The sequence below is a fragment of the Canis aureus genome, chromosome 7 (assembly GCF_053574225.1).
Source record: "Canis aureus isolate CA01 chromosome 7, VMU_Caureus_v.1.0, whole genome shotgun sequence".
NCBI lineage: Eukaryota > Metazoa > Chordata > Mammalia > Carnivora > Canidae > Canis > Canis aureus.
In genome coordinates this window covers 66,340,316-66,358,410 of record NC_135617.1, presented here as the reverse complement: position 1 = coordinate 66,358,410, position 18,095 = coordinate 66,340,316, and the positions used below count along the sequence as shown (strand labels likewise).

Here is an 18,095-nt window from a genome sequence, read left to right as displayed (position 1 = left end):
TGAACTACTCTGGACTAGGGTGTGCTCCCTGCCCACTCCCCGTCTCCCATCCCACCACAATCACTGTGTTCAGAGCAAAAAACACCGACAAAACAAAGAGTTCAAAATGCTGCATCAAATCTCATTCTGAGTCAAAGCTAGATTGAAAATAAATTCAAGGGTGATAGATTTATAATAGACTAAGGGACACTAAAGACTTTTTGGGGGGAGTGGGGGGCCTATAGCCACAATCTTTGTGATTCACGCCTTGGCGATACTCTATGTCCTCGCAGGAAATGTTCCTTGATAGTCTGAATTGGATGGATAAAATAAGAACATGCCTTAACACTGTCAGTATTTGGGTTCTCACAGCCCGAGAGTGGCAGTTAATGGTGAAACAGGGATTAAATCATTTGAATTTTACCCACAACACACAAACCTTTAATGTGATCAATTACCAGAGGAGCGGGAGACCCTTATGAACCAGCCGTTACTCACGTGTTGAACAGTTAGCAACCCTGGGCTATTGGATCTGTACTGATCCTTCTTCATAGGTTAAAAAAAAAAAAATCTCATTCTAAACAGAACGGGGAAATGTGGGGAGGATAATAACCAGAGTGTCATTGATTTGGACACTGCAACCAACACATGGGTCCTTATTTTTAGGTCAAAGATTTATATACATAAATACATATGCTCTCTCTTTCCAAAATATATTAGCCTCAGAAACCTCATCCCTCCCCTCACGCCCCCCTCACGCCCCCCCGCAAAGAAAACAGTCCCTTTCTTCCTTCCCATAGGTCCCTTTCTTTACCTGCTTCTTCCACTCCTAGGGTTAGGGAACTTTCAGCCCCGCCTCCCTGCTTGTCCAAGCTCCGCCTTCCCGGTCCACCTGTGTGCCCAGTCCATGACGTCACCGTTAGGCTTCAGTGGCTTGCAGGATCCCGGCTTCCTATTGGTCTATCTGACCACGGCCTGCGCAGCCCGCCAATGGCAGCGGCGCTGGGTGGGGGGGTGCCCACATCCAAGATGGCGCCCCCAGGAGCAGGGAGCGGGTGACCGGCGGCGGGGAAGCGGCCTGGGTTGGCCCTCCGATTGCGGGGTCCTGGGGGTATCTCGCCGGATACCCCCCTGGCCCGCCTACAAGGCCTTCCCCGGCCAGAGCAATGGCCGCCGAGAACAGCAAGCAGTTTTGGAAGAGGAGCGCCAAGCTGCCGGGGAGGTAAGCCCAGGACGCCGAAAGGAAGAGGAGATTGGACCAAACCCTTGGAGATCCTGAGCCCTAAAGCCCACGGCCCTGGGGCGTCAGCGACCCCGGAGGGCTGGTCTGGGGAGCCTGGACTGGGGGAGCTGGGACTGCGTGGTGGCGGCAGGTCAGCTGTCGGGCAAAGGAGCGGGCAGCGAGCTTTGGGACTGGCTTGGGTGTGGGAGCCGACCGAGGTCTGGGGGCGGAGGGCGCTGGAGAGCCTGCCCTTAGCCGGGAGGTGGCCGGAGTCTGGGCGGGGGGCAGTGGAGTTGGGTGGATGGCCACTGTCGGTCTTGGGTTTGGAGGGTCATCCCCAGAGCTGCCTCTTACTTTAAATAGAACTCCTCCTTGGGGGTCTCCAGCACGCACAGGTGGTTGTTTGCTTCGGGGTGGCCCTTCCCTTGCTGCCTGGCCCACATCAGTACGTACGAATCTTTCTTTTGGACTCCCAAAAGGTTCTGGTGGGAGCTTGGGATCGTGTTGGGGGCGGGGGGGAGGGGGCGGACAGGAAAAGTGAGGAAAATTCACAAGCTCGACCTTACTTTGTTTTGAGTTGGCCTCTTCCCATTAGGAATTATTACAGAGTGACTCAAGAATCTAGCTTATTTCTTTAGCGTTTTCTATAGATTTGTTCAACCCCAAGTGACCTCTCCCCTCCCCCGCCTCCCCCCCCCGTCTGCATTGTAAAGCTCTTCTTGTGCAAATGCACAAAATTCTTCCATTCTTCAGTTGTTTAGTTGGAAAGCAGACCTTCAAAGCTACTTGCTCCCCCCCTCCCTTTTGATGTATGTTGAGAGCTTAGCATTTGTACATCCATTAATCTGGTTTATAGTTTCAGTTTGTTTTGGCCAGAGCCCTAAGAAGTAAGTATAAGGGATGTGTATTTCAGTCGTGAAGATTTCTGCCAGCCATAGTCTACTTGGTGATGAAATTCATGTTTGTTGCACCCCCCACACGCTGCCTTTCTTAATTGATTCAGGTCTTTTCATTCAGGGATAATCCTTTGAATTTGTGTGTGTGTGTGTGTGTGTGTGTGTGTGTGTGTGTGTTGTTTCGTTTTGAATAGAAAGAAATTAGGGTCAGTGGTGACTATATAGCAGTCTTATTTTACTTAGGATTCTATTAGACATATGGGAATCAGCTTTTAGTAACAGTGTTAAAGTAATGCAAGGGAATGCAGAAATAGCTTCAGATTAAAGGGCTGTGGAATGATAGTGTTAATATTACTGCTGAAGACTTCTATGTTTTTAGATAGGCACCACTTCCTGCCAACTGATTCCTTTTCCTTCCTGATCTAGTGAGCTCTCTCCAGTCTCACAACTGCTGTTCTCTGGGGTTTTCCATGGTGAGATCATTAAATTTTGACATCCTAAGGTTGTAATCAGAATCAGTGGGAAAACTGTTAAATCAGGAAGCAATGTTTGAAATGTGGGACATGGCATGCATGGTCTTTTGTGCCTGATTGAGTGCTGGTTATTATTAACAATTATTTGTTTTCTATATTTCCTGTTTTGGACTATAGGAAAGAGTCAGCTTTTTTTTCAGAGCATTACTTTTGTAATCAGGAGTCTTTTTAGTTTCTTCAAGTTTCTGGCTTCCTTTTTCATTTTGAAGAGGAATATTGAGGAATAAAGGAGAGAACATTTGAGCTCAGAAAGACTTGTGCTATTATTTGGACTCTCTTGCCTGTGTGATCAATGACAAATGATTTACTCAATCTCTGAGCCTCAGTTTCCTTACCTATAAAATGGGAATAGAACTACTTTCCTTAGGGTTACTGTGGGGACTAAATTAAACATCCTATTTGTAAAGAACCCAGGATAGTGTTTATTTAGCACGTTATAGTTACTTGGTAAATACTAGTTATGAGGATTGCTGTTATTAGTAGAGCAAGTAAATATTTATGAGAATGTTTCTCAAATCCTTATTCCAGTACTAGGTATTTATGTTCATTATTTATCTTAAGGCATTAAAATGTTGCCACAATTCGTAACAGTTTTTAGTACCTTGCTGGTTGAAGAGAACTATTGTTCAGCTGTGTCCTTTAGTGGGGAGCCCTAGCATCTTCTGGTTACGGGAGAAAATTAAAGTTTTTTTTAGATAGAAAGTGCTTTGATTTAAGGAAAAGATTAGGGCATTTGCTCAAGAATAGAACTTTTGCATTTACACTCTGTCAATGTTCGTGAAGAAAAACTTTCTCCTGGGTGGGGAAATGACAGAGATGACTGTTTCTAGGTCCATGGAAACCTAGAAGTGAAACTAGTTTTGTCTGCAGTTTGAAAGGTAAAAATTCAAAGTGATGGCAGTTACTTTCAGTTTCTTTGATCATGATCTAGCAACCTTAATGACAACAAATAGGAACTTTATTTAATAAATTAGCCTAAGTTTAAAATGAATTAAACATCTTTTAAAAAAAATAACAGCTTTATTGAGTTATAATTCACATACTATAGAAACACACCCTTTTGAAGTGTACAATTCGGGGGTATTTTGTATATTTATTTAAAGTATAGATGGTTTTGTGCAACCATCACTACTAATTTCAATACATTTTCATCACCCCAGAAAAAAAACCTTGTATCCGTCCCCTCACGTCAGCCCCTGGCAACCGCTAATCTTTCTGTATGTATGGATTTACCTATTCTGGGCATTTCATATAAATGGAGTAACATGAAAAGAGCTTTTATGATTGGCTTATTTTATTAAGCATAATGTTTTCAAGGCTTATCCTTTGTTGTAGCACGTTTCAATATTTTATTCCTTTTTATGTCTAAATATTACATGTATGACTATATCTGATTTTGTTTATCCATTCATCAGTTGTTGACATTTGGATAGTTTCCACTTTTTGGCTGTTATAAACAATGTTATGAAATTCATGTGCAGGTTTTTGTTGGATGTGTGTTTTCAGTTCTTTTGAGTGTATGTAGGAGTGGAATTGCTAGGTTGTACAGTAAGTTGATGGAATTAAACATCTTTTAAAGTTCTCTGTTATTTATAGGAACCTCATGTGCTTAATACATCAAATGGTTCTTGTATAGATGCCTAGAAAGATAGGGGACACTATATACCATGTGGTTAAGAATGCAGGCTCTGGAAACTCAACTGGTAGATAAATAAGTTCTGGGGATATCATGCACGGCATAGTGATTATAGTCAACAGCACTGTATTATAACTTTCAAAGTTGCTAAGAGACTGGATCTTAATCTTACCACAAAAAAGAAAGGATAATTATGTGACTTGATAGAAGTGTTAGCTAATGTTAAGATGGTAAACACATTATACACTTTAAACTTACACAATGTTACATGTTAATTTTGTCTCAAAAAAAAGAATGTAGACTCTGGAGCCTGACTGCCTGGGTTCAAACCCCAGCTCTGATACCTTCTAGCTGTGTGACTATGGGCAAGTTATGTAACCTCTCTGTGCCTCAATCTCCTTATCTGTAAAATGGGAACAGAGTATCTACCCCCATAAGGCTGTTAGGAGGATTAATGAGATACTGCCATAGGAGGTGCTCAATAATATTAGCTATTATGAAAATAATAGTTGTGGATTATAGTAGTTCCTTTTTTTTATTTGTTTCTCCCCCTCACTTTGGTTTCTGAAACTGGAATTCGAAGACTTTGATCAGTGGTGTGTCTGGAGCCCATGTTGAGTCTTGGGTTAAAAAAAACAGCAGAGCACCACCTATTGTTAATGAGGCAGAGGGTTTACAGAGACACAGAGAAGCCTAATGCAGGGCAGCTATGGCTATAAGGTGTTCATTATTGGCCAGGAGTATGATTGTGAGCAGTGGTCCTCAAACTTTATTGAGTCACCTGGAGGGCTTGTTGACACATGGATTGGCAGCTCCATATCCAGAGGTTCTGATTCAGTAGGTCTGAGGTGGGACCTGAGGAGTTGAGCTTCTGAGAAGTCTCCAAGTGATAGTGCTACTGCTAATCTGGGAGCTGCACTTTGAGAACCACTGGGATAAGAGCCGTGAATTAAATTGAAAGAAACCTGAGTCCTCGTGTTGGGAACACTTGCCATGTGGATCTTGAACAATGAATGCCTCTCCTCTTGGCTGTCTGGTAGGCATTTCACACTTAACACATCCACACAGAACTCTTAATTTCCACATCTGCCCTCCATTTGTTCCATCTACTTAACGGTCCCACCATTCACCAAGTTCCTGGGACCAAAAATCCTAATGTTTGATTCTTTTCTTTCCCTTCCTGCCACACCAATTCAAAGGCAAGTCCTGTTGGGTGGTCATAATCTACCCTGAATCCAAACCATTCTCACCACTTCCACCTCTACTGCCATGGATCAGACTGAGTCCTCTCTTGCCTGGACTACTGCTGTAGCCTTATAATTGGCGTTCCTGCTTCTCTTCCTGCCCCTCTGCAGACCTTTTTCTCTTTTGTAATTAGAATGAAATCCAAACTCTAAGTCTTCCAGGCCTCCATGTTGGAAAGAGAGCCTGAGTTAAGGATTGTGATAATTACTCCAAGAGCAATGGGATGCCATTAGAAGGTTGGTGGGGGCTGTGGCACAATCAGATTCGCATTTATAAAAATACTCCAGCTGCCCTGAGGAAAATGGTTTGGACCAGTGTTTTCAACAGTTAGGGGTGGGGGAGACGGTTGGTGTTTTGGGTAGGTTAAATCTGGACTGTACTGGATGGTAGGATATTTAACATTCTTGGTCCTTGCCCACTAAATGCCAGGAAGACCCACCAGTTATTGGGACAAACACCTTTCCCACGTACACGTTTCCAAACATTCCAGCCACCACCCACCCCTGACCTCTACTGGGGATCAGAGTACTATAGTTAGGTGGCCACTGCAATCAATAGAAGGAGAAGTGATAATGGCTTGGACTAGGGCAGTGGCAATTAGAGGTCAAGTTTGAGACTGTCAATAGGACTTGGTAAACCTTTGGATTTGGGGAGTGAGGGAGAAGGAGGTGCTATTCCCAGGTTTCTGACTTAGGTGGTCCGGTAAGATTGTGATATCACATACTCTGAGAAAAAGCTAAGTTTTAGGACAAAGTACTTAAATACTCCATGCTCAATTTCCTTATCTATGCAATGAGAGTTTTGAATTCAGTGACCTCTAAGGCTGAAGCTGAGTGCTAAATTTAAAGTTACCAGCTCCAACTTGTATTAGTGGATGTTTCTCTTTGCTGTGCCATTCACACCAGTTATGCCTGATAGATAGGAGTAGATGGTATGGGGGCCACTGAGGTGGGCTTTTCTACCTCGTGCTTTTGGAAGTAGTGAATTGCTGGCCCCACGAAGGTCTGAGTGTTGTGAAGTTGTAGAATGTTAGAATTTGACCCTAAAGCCACTGTAAGTAAGGAAACAGGCCAAAGAGGGGAAGTGACTTGCCCCAAATCACATTGCAGAACTTCAGATATCTTGACTCTGAGTCCAGTGCTCTTTCTACTATTTCTTCTGCCTTTTGTCAATCTCTGCTAAGATTAGGAAACCTGACAAAGCACCTCATCCAGTCCAGGGGTGAGGGCGTTTCCAGTGAAAAGATGTAGATAAGACCTGGAATGGGAGAGACACATGTGAGCCAAAGCCTGGCTCATTTCCCACATTCTGATTTCCAGACCTGGGAAGGGCTTCTCCTTTTTAAGCAAAAGTGTTTATTATTATTTTTTAAAGTTTTATTTATTTAATCTCTATACCCAACGTGGGGCTTGAACTCAGGACCCCAAGATCAAGAGTCACATGATCCTCTGAGCCAGCTGGGTATCCCAAGAGGGTTTATTGTTAAAATTAAGGAGCTCTCTTTAGCATTAAATGAAGTTGAGAAAAGTGTCGAATCACTTAAATTAGGAGCCTGTAGATTTTCAACTAAAACCTCTGTCATTTGGTTATTTTCCATAACATTTATGAATCTGATCATGGATTCAGTGTTATGCTCCCAGCCTGTCTGGGCAGGTACATTATATTACAACCTCTTCTTAGCTTGGAAATATTTTAATGGTAAAGTAAGTTACTAGCAGTTACTAAGTTATCACTGAAGCAGTGTAGAACCCCAGCTCTGTAAGACTTCCATCAAGTGAGTGTATGAGCCTAAATCAATTGCCAACATGCTTGGCTTTCAAATGAATAGGTTTGATCCCATATTTGCTTTCACTCCTTTGTCAGTTCTAAACACTTGTTGATTTTTCCTACTGAGTGTTTTGCACTATTGCAACTGTACAAACCAGCTATGCCAACACACCCTGTAGTTTTGGTTTTATTAGGGAGAGTGTCAGAGGTTGACCAGGATTTTGGTCTCTTGTCTCTGTTGTGGCATGTGCTGTGGCATTCATTTCTCTGCACATGAGGTGTGATTTCTCCAAGATGCGGGCTTTGCCTCTAGTGTTGAGGTCTAGCAAGCCAGGAGCCTGCTCAAGCAGAGGCCTGGGGTTTGCAGAATTCCCACCTTAACTCACTAAGCATTGTTAAGAAGTGCCTGGTGGGGTGTGGTGCACTGTGCCAGGTGGTGAGGGGACTGCAGAAAAAAGAGGTGGCATCACCACTGTTCTCTAGAAGCTGAAAATCTGCTTGGCACCCTGGCTTCCCCTGGTGACGATGCTGGGTATCATTGACTCTCTGGTTTCTCCCCTGCACATATGTTACTGTGTAATCAGAAGAAGAAAAAAAAAAAAAACCCTAAAAAGTGCAGCTGGGTGAAAATACACTGTTGAGTGAGAAAAGCAAGATGTGGAAAGATAAGTTATGTGCAATCTTTTGTGTATAGTTTTAAAACAAAACAATATTGTATGTTGTTTATGTGAATGTGTGTAAAAGTATAAAAACAGTTGGGAGAGGGATTTCATACCCACTTCAGGATAATGGTTATCTCTTGGGAAGAAAGAGGAAGAGGACTGGGGACTGCAATTGGGACATCAGAAGTCTCCTTCATGCTTTATTTTCTTAAATGTGACACGTATTAACATTTGTTAAAGCAGAGTGATGGGTTCCTGGATGTTTGATAATTTTTCTCTGCATTTTTCTTTTTGTTTGAAAAAGTGAGTAAACTGCTTTCTATACTTGTGTGGAGCAAATGTTTTATGTAGCGAGGAGCAGGGAGGGGCAGAGGGAGAGAGAGAGACAATCTTAAGACAGTCTTTAATCTATATGCCCCAACGCAGGGCCCCATCTTACGACCCTGACATAACCTGAGCCAAAATCAAGAGTTGGACAGTTTATGCAAAAAAAAAAAAAAAAAAGTTGGACACTTAACCAACTGAGCCACCCAGTAACCCCTGGAGCATATGTTTTTTTAAATTTTGTGTTGGAGAGACCAGTTAGCCAGCCATGAAGTTAAGTAATATTTAATGGAGCATATAGGGGGCACCTGGGTAGCTCAGTTGGTTAAGCATCTGACTCTTGATCTCAGCTCAGGTCTTGATCTCAGGGTCGTGAATTCAAGCCCCACATTGGGCTCCGTGCTGGGTGTGGAGCCTACTTAAAAAAAAAAAATAACATTTGTGATTACTAGTCAAAATAAGTCAAATGTATAGTGTGGTGCCACTTATATAAAGTTTTAAGAACATGGAAAACAGTATCATATATTGTTTAGGGATACAAATATGGAAAAATAACATAAAAACAAAAAAGGGGGAAAATGCTAGATTCAATAAAATATCTTCTGAGGGCAGTAGGGGTGTGTGAGGTTTGAACTCCATAATGTCTTATTTCTTATGTACATATGAGTTGCGCACCAACCCAGGTGTACCTTATATTATGATCCAAATCAAGTTTATTTTTAAAAATGATCTACTGCAGGCAGCCCGGGTGGCTCAGCGGTTTAGCACTGCCTTCAGCCCAGGGCGGGATCCTGGAGACCCTCGAGTCCCACATCGAGCTCCCTGCATGGAGCCTGCTTCTCCCTCTGCCTGTGTCTCCGCTTCTCTCTCTCTCTCTCTGTCTCTGTCTCTAATAAATAAATAAATAAAATCTTTAAAAAAATGACTTATTGCTTTTAATAAGTAAATAAGTAATAAGCACTCTAAGTCTTAATTTATGTATTTTAGGGAATCTGAGAAGGCAACAGTTAGTGGGTGCTGGGGGCTAGCATCCGGGAAGATCTCACGGTGGGGTCGGGTGCAGTATAGAGCTTGAAGGGAATGTTTCAGATTGGATATGATATTTAAATGGGAGAGGAGCCTAATATAGTAGCTAAGATGTGTTGGAATGCAGAATGGAGACCAGCCTGCTCCAGAATTGAGTGTGATTTGGGAATTTGGGAGGATGGTTCAGGCTGACAAGTGAATTATCAATGCCAGGAAATTGAGCACCTTAATCACCAGGCTTCCAGTCTGTCTTCATCTTGTCTCTGTGATCATCTTGGTTTCTCTTCTAATGTCTTGCCTCTCCCTTTGAGATTCAACAAACTGATTAATTAAAGTGTTCCAGATACAGATACATCATGGTTCAGTTCAAAAGTGTGTTAACAAATTCAACTTGGGTTCTGATACCTTTGCTGAGAAAATCTCTTGCTTATCTTGGCCTTTCTGGCTGTGCTAGCACGTTGGGGTTGACCTATTTAAAAAACAGTCTACTGTGATTTTAAGGCCCCCTTCCTGGATAGTAATTAATGGCCTTTGGCTCTTAGGTCTCCGCAATTAGGATTGCTTTTTTTTCTCATGGATTACTGGTAGCTGGTAAATTCTTTCAAAAGAGAGAGTCTAAGGACCCTTTCATTTTTCTACCCATTCACCTAACCTAACCAGCCCATTGAAATCTTCCTGCAGAGTTTATCATCGATCTTTATATTTTGCTGTAAAGAGGCCTGTGGACTTGGAGAACTCAAGTGTACTCATCTTAGAGTATTTGCAAAGGTTAAAATACAAATCAATGGCCCTACATGAGAGACATCTAACTCTGGGAAACGAACAAGGGGTGGTGGAAAGGGAGGTGGGCAGGAGGTTGGGGTGACTAGGTGACGGGCACTGAGGGGGGCACTTGATGGGATGAGCACTGGGTATTATGCTATATGTTGGCAAATTCAACTCCAATAAAAAAAAATAAAAACAAAACCCCACAAATCAATGGCCCTTTTTAAAAAGTTTTAATTTTACTTCCAGTTAACTAACATAGTGTTGTATTAGTTTCAGGTGTATAGTGTAGTGATTCAGCAATTTCACACATCACCCAGTGCTCATCACATCAATGCACTCCTTAATCCCCATCATCCGTTTAACTCATCCCCTCCCACCCCTCTGGTAACCATCAGTTCTCTATAATTAAATATCTTTTTTGGTTTATGTCTCTCTTTCTCTTTTTCCCCCTTTGCTCATTCATTTTGTTTCTTAAATTCTGCATATGAGTGAAATCATATGGTATTTGTCTCTCTTGAGCTGACTTATTTTGCTTATAGCTTTATACTCTCTAGCTCCAGCTGTATGGTTGCAAATGGCAAGGTTTCATTCTTTTTATGGCTAAATAATATTTCATTGTCTGTATATCACATCTTTTTTTTTTTTAAAGCTTTTATTTATTCATGAGAGACAGAGAGAGAGAGAGAGGCACAGACACAGGCAGAGGGAGAAGCAGGCTCCATGCAGGGAGCCCGGCATGGGACTCAATCTCGGGTCTCCAGGATCACACCCTGGGCTGAAGGTGGCGCTAAACCACTGAGCCACCCAGGCTGCCCACATTTTTATCCATTCATCAACCAGTGGTCACTTGGGCTGCTTCCATATCTTGGCTATTGTAAATAATGCTGCTACAAACATAGGGGTGCATGTATCCCTTTGAATTAGTGTTTTCGTATGCTTTGGGTGAAGACCTAGTAGTGTGATTGCTGGTTCTATTTTTAATTAAATTTTTTTATTTGTTGTTTTTAGTAATCTCTATAACATGGGGCTTCAACTCATGAAGCCCAAGATCAAGAGTCACATGCTCTTCCAACTGAGCCAGACACATGCCCCAATTTTTAACTTTTTGAAGAACCTACGAACTTTTCCAGTGGTTGTACCAGTGTTTCTTTTTCTCTATATCCTTGTCAACACCTGTTTATTATATTGTTGATTTCATTTTATTTTATTATTTTTATTTTTGTAAAGATTTATTTATTAATTTGGGGGGAGCAGAAGGGGAGAGGGGGACAGAATCTCAAGCAGACTCAGCACTGAGCATGGAGCCCAATTGTGGGGCTTGATCCTGGGACCCTGAGATCACGACCTAAGCTGAAGCCAAGAATGGGATGCTCAACTGACTGAGCCACCCAGGTGCCCCTTGTGTTGTTGATTTTAGCCATTCTGACAGGCATGATATTTCATTGTAGTTTTAATTTACATTTCCCTGATAAGTGATATTGAACATCTTTTCATGTGTCTGTTGGCCATCTGTAGTCTTTTTTGGAGAAATGTCTCTGTGTGTCTTCTGACCATTTTTAAGTTGGATTATTTGATTTTGGGACATTAAGTTTTATAAGTTCTTTATATATTTTGGATACTGACCCTTTATCAGATATGTCATTTGCAAATATCTTCTTCCATCCTGTAGGTGGCCTTTTAGTATAGTTCCAATAGTGTATTTTTGCTTTTGTTTCCCTTGCCTCAGGAGACCTATCTAGAAAGAAGTTGCTATGGCTCATGTCAAAGAGTTCTGTGTTCTGTTCTAGGATTTTTATGGTTTCAGGTCTGACATTTAGGATTTAATCCATTTGGAATTTATTTTTGTGTATGGTATAAGAAAGTGGTCTAGTTTCTTTCTTTTGCACATTGTCATCTGGTCTTCCCAACACCATTTGTTGAAGAGACTGTCTTCCCATTGGATATTCATTCCTGCTTTGTCAGAGATTAACTGACTATATAGTTGTTGTGGATTTATTTCTGGATTTTCTATTCTGTCCCATTGATCTATGCCTTTTGGGGGTTTTTTGTTTGTGTTTTCATTTTTGTTTCAGCCTTCATTCTATAAGCTGGACTTTCACATTATTCTTTGACCCATTTTATTTTCTATCTTCTTTTGATCCGTTTTATTTTCTTTCTTCTTTTCCTCTACCTACAAGACTCTATAAACATGTTAGAGTTGTATTATATATATCTCTGTAGTAGTATATGTAATAGTTTGTTTACAAATTACTGAATAACTTTTTAGAAAAGTCTGGGGAGTTAGAGATTCTTAATTGCTAAAAAGATCAGGGCTATATCCATAAAGATTGTCATAGGAACATTCTCTCTGGAATCTGGAAATCAATGCAAAAGTGATTGAAATGGCTGCATTTTTTGTTTAAAAGCAACTTTAGGATCACATCTGTTATGTCAAACAGAGTACTTGGTAGTAAACTTGTTCTACTTTCTAAGTGTTGGGTAAGGAATAAATTATCAAATGGGAGGGAGGAAGAAAGCCAACATTTCTTGGACACCGAGTGTGTGCCAGGTAGCATTCTGATGTTTGCAAATCTGCCTCATTACCTGCTGGTATTACTACCTGCCAGGAATTGTGCTAAAGGGCTTTTTACACGTCGTCTCATTTAAACCTCCCAACCCTCTTAAGATTGCTTAATTTATTTCTTAAAAAGGTAGTACATGCACATGATAGTAATTCAGGAAGGCACAAAAAAGTTTGTAGTAAAAACTCAGCCTCTGCTGCCAGGCCCTCCACTCCTCCAGTTCCTCTTCCAAACTCCTGCTACTGGTGTCTTGGGTATTCTCTCAGAGATACTCTAAGCATATATAAGTAGGCAGATATGTTTTATGTTCAAGGTTTTTCACGGAATGGTGACATGTTATGCATACAGTTCTGCATCTTTTTTTAGTTCATGTCTTAGAGTTTGTTTCATGTCAGTGGGTATAGAATGGCCTCATTCTTTTTAACTGATATACCCTAGTTAACCAGTCCCCTCTTTCACCGTAAGGACTATACTTTGGGAGGGGTGTGTGTGTGTGCATGTGTATATTCTGATAATTGGGGAAGTCTGTGTTTTTATTCTAGTGATTGCATTTGTAAGTATAACTTTATAGCATATGTCTTGAGACATCTATTGACTGCCTACCACGATCAATGATGAAATTAGTAGTTATATTTCCTGTCCTTTCCTCATCTGCTGTTAGTCCAATTACATTATTTTTTTCAGTTTTGCCTTATATCCTAAAACATACTTATACTTCTGTTACTTGAGCTATTGGCTTACATTTTTAAAATTTAAATTCAATTTAATTAACATAGTGTATTGTTTTAGAGGTAGAATTCAGTGATTCATCAGCTGCACAGAACACCCAAGTGCTCATTACTTCAAGTGTCCTCCTCTATGCCCATCACCCAGTTACCATGTCCCCCCACCCACCTCCCTTCAGCTATCAGCTTTAAGCATCTTTTGAGCCTTGTCAGCAAAAGATGAGGAAATCAGCATACTTATTCATTCTGTCCTCTGTCCCATTTTAACCTTTGCCAATTACATAGTTTTCACATTTCCTTCTCTAACCATAAAGCCTCAAATTTAAGAGTTAGTCTTCAGACTAAACCCATTAAATGCCCTGCACCAGTTCTTTTGCTATAGTTTCTCCATTTAGCTCATTGTTCATTGAAGTTTTTCTTCTAGTAGTTTCTTCAGGAAAGAGTCAAGGAAATCGTATTTCCTGACTTCTTACATGTTGCAACATGTTTTTCTGTCACCTTTGTATTTGAACAACAGTTTGTCTGGATATGTAGTTATTCTCTGGTCACTTTTTTTTATTGTGACCTATTACATGAAACAGCTGTGAGATATAACTTGATGAATAATCATGAGGTGAGCACCCCAGAAGCCCCCTTGTGTCTGTTCTCAATCACACTTCTCTCCTTCTCTCAAAAATAACTATATCCTTTTATGTTATTACTCTTTGCTTTGTGATGTTACTACGATGGATGCATCCCTAAATGATATAAATGCTTTTTGCCTGTTTTTGAAGTGCATTTAAGTAGAATCATACACTATTTACTCTTATTTTTTTGCTTGTTTTGCTCAACATGACATTTGGAAGATTCATGCGTATATTACTTATAGCCCTACTTCATATGTTTATGTTGCCCTATAATCTATTATATGAGCATATTACAGTTTATTTTCTGTTGGACACTTGGGTTATTTCTAGTTTCTGGCTAACAATACCTATAATGCTATAAATAGTTTTATATATGCCTCCTGACACACATATCTATGTATTTCTCTTAAGATATAGATTTGAGAATGAAAATACTTGGCCTTAGGGCAGGTGTATTTCGTTCTTCCTGGATATGGCCACACTTTTTGGAAGTGGGTTGTAGGACTTTATACCTGTACCAGCTCAGAGTAAGAGTCACCTGGGTCATCCTTCCCTTGATATCTAGTGTCGTTTCACTATCTTTTAGCCCAAGTGATTCTTTAGGAGTTGGTGATGCTCCCATTTTACAGTTGAGAAAATGGGTTCGTAGTAGTCAAGTAATTTAGTGCAAGTTTACAGAGGTGATGAATGCCAGAAACTATGCTCTCTCTAGCGCCAAAGCCTGTTATCTTTCCATACTGTCTTCTTTACAGATAGGACTTCCAACAGACAAGTAGGTATGTAAGGCACTGAAGCCCCAATGGAAGATGAACATCTTCAGAGGCTTTATTTCTTTACTTATTATTTTTTAAAGTTTATATATTTAAGCAATCTGTGCACCCAACGTGGGGCTCGAATTCATGATCCTGAGATCAAGAGTGTCACGCTTTACTGCTTTACCGACTAAGCCACCCAGGTGCTGCCCCCCCCACCCCAGTTTTTTTTTAAAGAGAGACTTTTTTATTTTTTTTTAAGATTTTTTTTTTTTTTTTTTTTTTACTCATGAGAGAGAGAGAGAGAGAGGCAGAGACACAGGCAGAGGGAGAAGCAGGCTCCATGCAGGGAGCCCGACATGGGACTCAATCCGGGGTCTCCAGGATCAGGCCCTGGGCTGAAGGTGGCGTTGAGCCACCCGGGCTGCCTGAGACTTTTTTATTTTTAAAGAGCAAGTTGCTGTCCTTTGGCTTGGATGTAGTTGTTCTTGGAGGTAACCTGTTTCTCAAAGTCCCTTCCAATTTTATGATGCAGATGGTACTTACTCAACATGTTTATCACTCCTGATAGCTTGCTTCTTTCTTTTTTCTTGCTTTCAGCATCCAGCCTGTGTATGGAGCACAACACCCTCCTCTGGACCCTCGGCTCACCAAAAAGTAAGTCACGATATTTTTCAATTCATGCATGTACCTCTTCTAAAATTTCTAAACTTTTCCCTACTTTGTTGAAATGACAGTTTCCTCTTTGATCTTTTCTACCTTGTCCCTTGCTCTGTTTTTGATCAGAAGATAAGCAATCTTCCTACCTCTAGAGAGTCTGTTACTAAGTGGGAAGTTAACTCACATCAGATTTTGTTTTCCTACATTGGAAGCTGGTATATGCAGGGTTTGGTGTTGATTAAATATGGTCCCCAGATTGGATGATTGATGACTTTCTTCTGGTTTCTGGGGTTCATTGCTTCTGAATATATATAGAGGTCTGCCACCTTTTCCTCACTTATGTTATGAGAACTAAGGCAAACAGAATATAATTGTAGGGCTGGCATTCTTCAGGTCCTCTTTTTCTCTGACACCCTGAAAGAAACCCAGCCATACAGTAGAGTTAAAAAAGCTCCTTGGAGGTTAAAATTCTAATAAATTATTTTCAAATACAATAGAAACCTTGGTAAATCTAAGATGGGTGGGTGTATCTTCATACCCCTAATTATCACTTTACCACTCCTTTCTCTCATGGGCCATCATTCAGCCACAATGACTTAAATGAGGAGATGGGTTGTCTTTTCAGATTTTCTAAGAACTTTGGCCTCTACCTCTGGACATGCTAATTTTAGAGACTTATTTCTAAGAAAGCTGTAGTTTGTAGTGAAAGCTGAATGATTTGAGAGGTAAAGACTTAGGTTCTCATCCTTCTGGGACCTGCATAATAATTTCTACCCCTTCTCCCTTCACAGTCAAGGAGGAGTAAAGATAATGTATATTAAAGTATTTTGAATACCTACAGAAATGCTCTGTCAGATGTACATTATCAGTATTTTAATATTTGAAAATAAGTTAGCGGATTTTTTTTTAAAGATTTTATTTATTTATTTATTTATGAGAGACAGAGAGAGAGAGAGGCAGAGACATAGGCAGAGGGAGAAGCAGGCTCCATGCAGGAAGCCTGATGTGGGACCCGATCCCAGGTCCCCAGGATCACACCCTGGACTGAAGGTGGCACCAAACTGCTGAGCCACCCGGGCTGCCCAGTTAACTGATTTTGTGGTGAACTTTCTGTAATTCTATCAACTCATTTTTTTTTTTTAAGATTTTATTTATTTATTTGAGAGAGAGAGAGAGAACACGACTGGGTGGGGAGAGGCCGAGGGAGAGGCTGAGCAGGGAGCCCAATGTGGGGCTCAATCCCAGGACCCTGGAATCATGACCTGAGCTGGAGGCAGATACTTAACCGACTGAGCCACCCAGGCTCATTGTTTTGCAATTTGGCCAGGCACCCCTCTACTCATTGTTTTGCAATTTGGCCAGTATGTGGCAAGGTACAGTCTTCTGAATTACTATGGAAGCGTGACTGCTGTTCTTTTCTGTAATGCAGTTTTTATTCTTTTATTTTTATTTTTTAATTTTATTTATTTATTCATGAGAGACAGTGAGAGAGGCAGAGACACAGGCAGAGGGAGCAGCAGGCTCCATGCAGGAAGCCCGACGTGGGACTTGATCCTGGGTCTCCAGGACCACGTCCTGGGCCGAAGGCAGCGCTAAACCACTGAGCCACCCGGGCTGCCCTGTAATGCAGTTTTTAAATCAGAAACCACTAGAGTATAAGTTCTTTGAGGGCAGGGACTTTGTTTTATTCACCACTATGCGCTTAGCACCTAGAACAGCATGTGACAACCAGTAGGCATTAAGTAAACATTTATGGAATGAAGGAGTGAAATCATGGGCTTTACTTCAGTGCTTCTTAGCTTGTACCTTGCTCTTCTTAGCGGAGGAATACGTTCTCTTTGACATTTCCATTAAATAGAATGAATCCTGTTTTCTCATTTTACCAGTGATAGACTATCTGGTCAGTTGGCCAGGGGAGCAGGCACTACTCAACATTCTTTCCTGCCGCCTGCTTCCTCTTGCCCAAGAGCCATAATTTTATTTAGCTACTGAGCAGGTGAAATGTACTTAGAGCAGGCATCCATATTAGTTTCAGCCTTTTAAAAACTTCTTGGTCATCCCAGTGGCCTACTGTGGGCTTATCGCATTGAGTCTGGCCAGTGAGATGCAAAAGAAAGTCTTCTGAAGGAGGGTACTTGGAAAGATTTTCTTGTTCCACCAGAGAGATCATTTTGTGAAGAGAGCCTCTTTGTGTCTCCTCCCAAGTTTCCTGCTTTTGAATGTGGTAATGTGGAAATGAGATGCTGGAAGCTGTAGCAGCTACCTTGTAACTAGAGGGGATAGCCAAGAGACCTGCAGAAGAAACCCCTGCCCGGTGCCTTGACATCATGGTCTTTTTAATTTAAGCATCATAGTGGAGTCTTCTGTGCCTTGTAGCCAGTCCTGTTCACAGCAAGGATTTGTTGATTGGTGGTAGATCCATTCTGACATATTTTATAATGGCCTTTGATAAATACATGGCTAACCTAGAAATCAGTCCATCCGCTCATACATAAGGCAGCAGAGTGTACTGTCCTTTTTATGTTTGTGTCAGAGTCACCATACCTTGTCTGTATCAGTTACTGAGTGAGTTTTCCCTGATTGTGTTTGAGGACAGGTCTTGAGAAATATTGCCGTATTCCAAGCTGCCAAGACACATTTTCAACACTTTTGTTTTCCTACTTATTAGTTACATAAAAACACAAGTATTTTCACTGACCATTCAGCAGAGTTG

At 41.2% G+C, this 18,095-nt stretch overlaps 3 protein-coding genes across 12 annotated transcripts in view; 1 reads left to right on the top strand and 2 right to left on the bottom strand.

Annotated features, from left to right (window-relative positions):
- The window catches only part of TMEM217 (transmembrane protein 217), a 33,641-nt gene extending 32,714 nt beyond the window's left edge, over positions 1-927 (bottom strand). The window contains exon 1 of one of the 2 annotated variants that reach the window (XM_077904196.1): positions 794-927. The gene's annotated coding sequence lies outside the window, so the exon portion shown is untranslated. The remainder of the gene's footprint in view (positions 1-793) is intronic. The other variant, XM_077904197.1, reaches the window with a different exon arrangement.
- The window catches only part of TMEM217B (transmembrane protein 217B), a 48,318-nt gene extending 46,663 nt beyond the window's left edge, over positions 1-1,655 (bottom strand). Inside the window, exon 1 of one of the 3 annotated variants that reach the window (XM_077904199.1) lies at positions 1,556-1,655. The gene's annotated coding sequence lies outside the window, so the exon portion shown is untranslated. Of the gene's footprint in view, positions 1-793; positions 933-1,555 lie in introns of those variants that run through there. The other 2 variants (XM_077904200.1, XM_077904198.1) reach the window with 2 other exon arrangements.
- TBC1D22B (TBC1 domain family member 22B) overlaps positions 985-18,095 on the top strand; it is an 83,399-nt gene continuing 66,288 nt past the window's right edge. For 6 of the 7 annotated variants that reach the window (XR_013383594.1, XR_013383595.1, XM_077904191.1 and 3 more), the window contains exons 1-2: positions 986-1,201; positions 15,323-15,379. Coding sequence is in view for 5 of the 7 variants with exons in the window: in XM_077904191.1 (XP_077760317.1) it covers positions 1,146-1,201; positions 15,323-15,379 (113 nt within the window). In the remaining 2 variants the exon portion in view is untranslated. Of the gene's footprint in view, positions 1,202-15,322; positions 15,380-18,095 lie in introns of all 7 variants that reach the window. The other variant, XM_077904192.1, reaches the window with a different exon arrangement.